General features: G+C 33.0%; 1 protein-coding gene across 2 annotated transcripts in view; it reads left to right on the top strand.

The window, feature by feature from the left end:
• LOC119573145 overlaps nucleotides 1-4,406 on the top strand; it is a 5,155-nt gene extending 749 nt beyond the window's left edge. For both annotated transcript variants that reach the window (XM_037920200.1, XM_037920201.1), the window contains exon 2: nucleotides 4,097-4,406. In XM_037920200.1, the coding sequence (XP_037776128.1) occupies nucleotides 4,097-4,322 (226 nt within the window). In that variant the 3' untranslated portion in view covers nucleotides 4,323-4,406. The remainder of the gene's footprint in view (nucleotides 1-4,096) is intronic.
• Nucleotides 4,407-8,804: the final 4,398 nt, after the last annotated feature.

The following is an 8,804-nucleotide window of genomic DNA, read 5'->3' as shown; positions in this document are numbered from 1 at the left end:
ATTCCCAATTCCCAAGTGCTATAACTGTCAAAGATATGGACATGGCACCATAACATGTAAAAATAGACAAAGGTAAAGTAAATGTAGCGGTTTCAATCACACATACAAAGATTGCAAAAATGAACCATACTGTTTTTACTGCAAGGAAGATCACTCTCCAATAGACACAAATTGTAATTTCCATAAAATTGCACAAGACATAAATAAAAACAACACTACACCAAATAACCAAGAAGTTACAAAACAGCTTCAAAAGTTAAAACCACTAACAGATGAAAGTCAGAATCAAAACAAACATGACACTCTAGTAGAAACATCAAGAAACAACAACTTACAAGCAGAGAACTACTCACAAATCACAAACAAAACACAACTTGACCTACAAAACACAAGACAGACATATGCACATACACTAAACCAAGAACAAAGTCTAACTCTTGGACAGAGGACCCCCACAAAACAAAAAAGACAAAAAGATAACAAAGAAACAACACCAAACATAACAGAAGAAAAAACACAAGAAAACAAACTAACTCCAAAAAAGAAACAAAGTTTTGAAAGGAGAAACACGGAAGACAACACAACAGAACAGTCACCAATAACATGGTCCTTACCAACACCAATACAAAACACAAAGACACACAAAACTAAAATAACAATAAGAAAAGTGACTTCTCTTGGGGTTCCTTCGGTAAAGAATTATACAAAACAATTACAAATACAATTAATGATATAAATGAAGGAAAGTCCTTAATATCAATCATATCAGAAATGCTGCTAAACATTGGACCTTTAATAAAAACGCTGAAAAAATACATTAATGAATAACATAATATTATGGAATGCAAGATCAATAATAAACAAAGAAACAGAAATAAACTACTTAATATACAAAGAAAACCCAGATATAATAGCAATATGTGAAACATGTTAAAGGATAGAGATAAATTCATGATCCCAAATTATGATATAATAAGAAAGTATAGGGCAAATCAGATTGGTGGAGGATTAGCATTTTGTATAAAAAACTCAATTCAATATAAGAACAAAAACTTGAAGTACAAGCCATTAAAGTACCTTTCAATAACAAATAGCTAAACGTACTACTAATGTATAACCCATGTAAAAATATTACAAAAGAAGAAATAGAGCACTATTCAAAGCAAATAGACAAACCAAAACTTATAATGGGAGACCTAAACGCTCATCACCCACTTTGGGAATTAAATTTAAATCCAAAGCTCAGTAACAAAACGGGGAAACCCTTTTTGATTTTCTAGCAAGTAATGTAGAAATATTACTTACACCATCAGGCCAAACAACAAGGTTCGATCCAGTCACAGGCAAAACATCAACAATAGATTTAATATTAGGTTCTCCAACCTTAAGTCATTTTGAAATAATATCAGGCCCACATTTGAACAGTGACCATTTACCAATAATAATAAAAATTAATGATAATCAAAATCCTCTTAAAAATAAAGAAAAGAAATGGCATTATACAAAAGAAGGATGGCCTAAATACCAAAAAGAACTACCTAAGTTAAAGACTGAAGACACAAAAGCTCTCCCAATAATAGCAAGCATGCTAAAAGAAATGGGAGAAAAATGCTTCAAATTTGAAAACTTCAATAAACAAAACAAACCTAATAAACCACGGTGGAACGAAACCTGCACGAAATAATAAAGAAACGAAATAAAGCCTTTAACAAATGGAGGAAAAAAACAAATAAAGAAAATGAAATAGAATACAAAAAACTCTTGATACAAAGTAGACAAACAATAGAAGTAGAAAAGAAAAAAGCCTGGGAAAACTTCTGTAATGACTTAGACTTCAAAACCCCAACAAAAAAGTCTGGAATTTCATAAAGAAGCAAAATGGTAAAATATCAAATCAAAGTTATCCCATCATAAATAACGATCTCCCCATAACAAATACAAAGGATAAACTAGATTTATTCAAAACAGAATATAAAAAGACCATTGGAAAAGAATTGAAAGTGATAACTAATAAAGCAGAGATAGATAAACTAATAAACATGCCTGACACTATAAATCTAAACAAAGAAATAACAATGGAAGAGTTAAAAAGAACAATAAACAAAGCCAAGAATGGACAGCCATATGGGCCAGATGAAACTACATACAAATTTTGTAAAAAGGCACCAGAAAACATATTAAGACTAATTCTAAAAGAAATTAACAAACTATGGCAAAAAGGTGACTATCCAAATGAATTTAAAAATGTGTTGATAAATCCAATCTTAAAGCCAGGAAAAAAATCATCAGATATAAGTGCTTACAGGTTCATTAGTAGAATTTCTTGTTTAGGAAAGATATACGAAAACATTATAAATTACAGAATTAATTGGTGGCTAAAAAAATAAAGGAAATTAGATGAAGATCAGACAGGTTTCTGATCAAACAGATCAACCACAGATGCACTCCAAATAATTGAATCAGTAATAAGTAAAACATTAAATGAAAAGAAATATGCAATGGTAGCCTGCCTAGACCTAGAAAAAGCTTTCGATTCAGCTAATCATGATGCAATCATAGTAAAGGCAGCTAAATTAGGAATCAAAGGTATACCTCTAAGATTCTTAAAGAATTTCCTAAAAAACAGAACATATTAGATAATAATAGGAGAAAAAAGAACCCAAAAAGAAAAAATATCAAAGGGAGTACCTCAAGGTTCACCTCTAAGCCCAACATTAATTTACATATTAAAGTCAGATCTGAACCTTCCAAAGGGAATTAGTCAAATAATTTATGCAGACGACATTACGCTAATTTCCCAAAACAAAGAAATACAAAAGGCAAACAGATGACTTAAAAAAAAGCAATTAAACATATAAAAGAGTGGAATGATAGATGGGATCTGAAAATAAATATCTAAAAGTAAACTTACGTGCTTTACTAATAAAAGAATTCAAAACATACCAGAAATAAGCATAAATAATGAAAAATTATTACTCACAAATAAACATAACATACTAGGATTAGAATTTGATGCACCAAAATTAAAATGGAAACCTTATATAGATAAAATTAAAACCTCAGCCCAAAAAAGATTAGACATAATGAAAAAGTTGGCCACACTATCATGGGGAGCAAAAAGGGAAACATTAATAAGATTTTACAACATACATAAAACCAAAAATACTATATGGTTCCACGATATACAAATAATAACAAACAATTAAGGAATATAACCAGAGAACAGACAAAAGAAGTCTAGTTCATAGAGTGACGGAAACATGAAAGGAATTAAAAATCATAATAAAGACAAAATCTATATCAAGTATAGCAAAAATACCACCTTGGTCAATATTCACCAAAATACAGAAACTAATTTTATGTATCATCTTTCTAAAGACACACCGGAAGAAATAATAAAAAATCAATTTTACATGATAGAGAACACAATATATAAAAATTGCAATAAAATATTCACAGATGGTTCCAAAATAGAAGGTGTCAATTCTACAGCAGCAGCAATTTACATTAAAGACAAAAATATCAAAACAACTTGGAAATTACCGAAAGAAACCCAAATAATAGAAGCCGAATTGTTTGCCATAAAAGAAGGATTAAGATATATTAAAAACAATAACTTGAAAAACTCGGTAATATTCACAGATTCTAAATCAGCAGTTCACTGCATTCAAAACACAAACCCCAAATACTACAAACAAATTATATTTGAAATACAATCAACAATTCTTAGTCTAACAGAAAATAAACAAAAAACAATAATACAATGGATACCAGCACATAAAAATATAAAGGGTAACAAAATAGCAGATCTTGCAGCAAAAACAGCTCATAAATCAAAAGAAACTTTTAAACTGACCAAAGACATCATAAACATAACAAAAGAAATTAAGGACAAAAACCTAAAGAATTGGGAAAAATATTTAAATAATGCCCTAAATAAAAAAAAATTATTACATAAAAAACGTCAGTCCCCAACCATGCACAAGACCTAAATACAGAAAATTAGACATATGCATTACAAGACTAATAAAACAACACACACAAGACTAAAGCACCATCTAAACAGAATAAAAATTGAAAACGATCCTTTTTGCAGATGGTGTAAAAATCAAGAAGAAACAGTGGAACACATACTCCTTCACTGTCCAAGATTCAATTCAAACAGAGTGATATTGCTGGAATCATTAAAGAAAATAAAAATTAATAACCCAAGTGTAAAACTGTTGATCACAGGAGAAGATTTCCCAGAAGATCAAAAATATTACATATTAAGACATACCAAAATATTCTTACAAAAAACAAGAATTATAGACATGATATAATAGAAGAAAGAAGATGAAAGAAAAAGGATCCAGGGGATATAGACAGAAAGAGTCTGAAACCCTATAAAAAGAAAGAAGAAGAAGAATGACCTATAGACAAACAGTTAAATCTCTTTTCAACTGTGGTAGTTGCACAGTGGGATAGAAAGCCAAAGGATGAACCTTGTTTGGCTTAACAATATGAACTTCACACATGAGCTAGTATGCCACTTCAGAACTTCTGACACAAGAGCTGTAACTGACTCATGGTTAACACAACTCTTCCTTCCTAGTTTTCCCATCACCTTTATAGAGGAGTTCTCTCATGATTCCAGCAAAGGAATGACACCCCAATGGATGGCAACTCATCATGAAAATGTAAACTTTTCCCTGAGTAGTCAGTTTACTGATCCTGCAGCTCTGGATTCAGGTGCAGTCCTGTGGCCTGGTCTTCCCTTAGCACTCTTGGTCCTTGTGCCTATTCCGAAATAAAGCAAGCCTCATATATTATATTGCCATAAGTATCCCATGATAGTAATAATGATTATATTGAACAATAATTACTGTTGATGAACAATAATTATTGTAACTTCCCACCCTCATGCTTAGCACTTTGTGCCAACTTATGGAAAACCAACTTAAAGAAAATGCTACATTAAAAACTCTGGCTGTGTGAGGGTGTTGTGGACTTAGCCCCTGAGCAGCAATATGCATTGGATATTTTCATCCTTTCGATGTAATAAAATGTCGCAGCAACTGTACCTGCGTTGTTTAGGACTACTTCTTATGCTCTATAAGATGGCACTATCTATTTCCTATTATCTCTGTGCATCGCTCTCAGTAACATTAAACAAAGATAGCAATAACCATTTTTTCACATGATAGATGTGGAAAAATTGAGAAATGTTGAATAATGTAGAGTATCTATTCCGACATAAATCGAAAGCATATATTTTATTATAAATAAATAATTTATATATATATATATATATATATATATATATATATATATATATGTATATATATATATATATTTATATATATAACAACTTTAATTTTCAGTTTTGTATGCCTACGCCCGAAAAAGGTAACGAGTCACAATTCATCCACCTGTCGATTTCATACATCATTTACTTTGCATTACATCCAAACTGGAATTTAACCATGTAATATTCAGCCCTTGCCTGTCGATTGCTATATACACTTATACATAATCTGAAATATCACCAATCATGACGACACACTTGTAGTTTCATAATTTTGCAAAAAGTGTATGATCTTACTCTTAATAACTGGCGTAGAGGACGTAATAATAAAGACATTGTGTAGTCGGGCTTCGGTGCTTGTGATGTAACTTGGACTAACAGCTGATAAGTGTTCGAAGTGAAATTGGCAAGTTAAAGCAATTTTACTTTGTATAACGAAAAAAATGTTCTAGAACAACAAAATAATTAGTATAGGAATGAAAATGGTTCATGAAGATTTTAATTTTTTATAAACAAGTCATATGGCTAAGCCACAACGGTGAAAAGAAACTAAGGTCAGAGTTACATCTAGCATCCGAACAGGTTCTGAGCCTTGTAAACAATCGGCATTATATCAATTCTATTGGTATTGAGTAATAAAAATGATTATGGAGGAGAGTAAAGTAATAATAATAACAACAATGATAATGGTAATAATAATAATGCTAATACTAATGATGGTATACATTTACATAATGACCACACCATTGGATTACCCAGAGTTGCTGTGTCGAGTAATACTTTGTGATAAAATGATGATAACTATATATGGGTATATATGGCTATATGGGCACCTAGCTCGTTTCCCCGTGGATGACCCTGCCCATCAGGATGTCTCTCTGCGAGACAACCCTGGATGGAGGAGGCCTGTGGGACCACCCAGGAGATCATGGCTTGGGCAGCTCGACGAGCCATGTCGCGAGGAATTAGAGATGAGCCGAGGGCCTGCGTGGAGACTCGCCATGAAGGACCCTCGTGGCTGGAAGCGAAGGGTGTTTACGGCCCCCGTCGGCGTTAGCCCTTTGATGATGATGATGATGGTTATGATAATGATAATGATAATATCAATGAAAATTACTACAACGATAACAACTATCATGATCATTATTATTATTATTGCTATCTTAATAAAACACTACTACTATATAATAATAAAATAATAATAATAGCAACAAAAACAATAGTAATGTGATGATAACAGTAATAGTAATGATAATAATATTTATCATTACTATTATGATAATTATTTTTATGATAATAATGATAAAATTAATAATTTAATGATAATAATAATGTTGATAATAAAAGTGATAATGAAAACAATAATAATAATGATAACGTTAATAATATTAATAATAATGATAACACATATTGTTACGATAATGATAAAAACAACAATAATAATAATTGTAATGACAATAACAGTACTAATTATAATAGTAATACCAACACTAGTAATAATAATAATATCATCATCATCAACATTACCATTTTCATCATCAATATCATCGTTATTATCACTATTTTATTATCATCACCAATATCATTAATATCATTACCCTCATAATTATTATTACTATTAACATTACTACTATCATTACATTCCCTTTGTGATACCTTGTTTTTGCAGCAATTTTAGTATTTTTAGCTGGGTCACCAGAGGTCGGCATCTGTAATTACTTATGTGTTTGTTCATTTTCCTACCGTTTTCTATTATCTCCTTCCCCCAGCTTACCATTCTCTACCCCCTCCCCCTGCCAATCGGTTCTCAGCCACCTCCAAGTGACGTCATAGACTTTGTCACCCAAAACTGTGCAGAACTCCGAGACGAGACCTTACTTATATAGACCTTGGTGGATGATACAAAATCTCACCAGTTTTTATCTTTTTATTTAGTGAGCGACAGAGTACAAGTTTGTTGCCAGGTCAACAGGCGAATGTTGAATGGTGATTCTAATTACGTTCAGTGAGATTTGCGAACACTAGCTTCGCCCGGGCTTTACATGTATGTGACCCAGCCTGTATCAACTAATTATAGCTGTCTCAACTGATTCATCTACTTTTCTTGCCTGACCCTCTTCGAGTTTCCTTTGCATCCCTGGTAATTTCCCTCAGGAAGACTGGATTATAATTTTTATTTTTTTATTTATTTATTTATTATTATTTTTTTTTCTTCAGGAATGTTTTCTGCACATGTTAACTCCGTGGTTGACCTCTTTTATCTCGCCATTATAGTACGAGGCATCTTTGTACTCCTGGACCAAGGCAAAGGTTTAGGAAGGAAGTGAGGCTGCATGATTTACGGCACAGACTAGTCTAGGCTCAACCATATCCACGTTTTCATTCTGTGGGGGTACATTACATCTAAGGCAGTGGGCCAACTGTTCTGAAAGATTTGCCAATTGGCCTTGTCTGTTTTCTATCGAGAATTATGCTGTGGCACTGGGGCTGGACCAGCATCTAGGAAGATGGTAAGAATGCCATAGTGATTACTTGTAACAGTCTCATCGACACACCATCTGATTCTCTCTGCCAGAGAAATGACTCAAGCACCTCAGCTATGTGATAGCCTGCCACATCTGATTTACAGGGAGCGCAATAAAGTCTCCCCCTATGATCACTCGGTCTTGTGCTGCAGTAACACAGCCCTTGATGATGTCTAAGCTCCTACAGTCTAGCCTGTTGTACACATTGTACAGCTTGAGGCCCCCCCCCCCCCGACCAGGTGGACCCTAACAACAAGAGATTCGACTCTATTTCCACAGTGTGGCAGATTGGCTACTGCGGGGCAGATTGTTACTCTGACCAGGATGATCACGCCTCTGGTGCCAGCTGTGATTGGCAACGCAAGGAAATGATATCCTGAGAAGCGAATAGTATCCCCTGTTATTGTCTCCTGGAGCATGACAATGTCGGCGTTCTTTGATTGCACAACTGCGTAGAGATTGCCACTTGAATTAAGGCTATTGATGTTCCATTGTATTATGATTAGATTGTGTGCCATGATGTTACTCTGTGTCACTTACATCTGTGTCGTTAATGACGTCGATGTATTTGAATTCAGAGTCAGATGCCCCAGCGATGGTGGCATCTAACATGCTAGTCTGACAACTCAGTGTCACTGATTGACGGATCTTCATCTGTTTCAGTCTAGCTAGGGTCTACTGGGAGCTGGAGAACCTTTACTAGCTCTGACTTTTGCTAGTCTTCTTCCCCTCCTCACTCACAGTAACAATAATGATAACAACAACAATAATAATATTAATAAGAGTCGTCATCATCATCGTAATAAGAAGAATAAATTTGAGAATCATAATAAGACTAACAATTACAAAAGTGATCATAATGAAAATTATATTGATAATGTTGATAATAATAATAATAATAGTAATAATAATAATGATAATAAAAATAGTGATTATTAATATTATTATTATCATTGTTTTTATTATCATCGTCATCATCATCATTCTCATCA

The sequence above is a fragment of the Penaeus monodon genome, chromosome 5 (assembly GCF_015228065.2).
Source record: "Penaeus monodon isolate SGIC_2016 chromosome 5, NSTDA_Pmon_1, whole genome shotgun sequence".
Classification (NCBI taxonomy): domain Eukaryota; kingdom Metazoa; phylum Arthropoda; class Malacostraca; order Decapoda; family Penaeidae; genus Penaeus; species Penaeus monodon.
The sequence above is the reverse complement of the archived record's forward strand: the minus strand, read 5'-3'. Positions and strand labels throughout refer to the sequence as shown.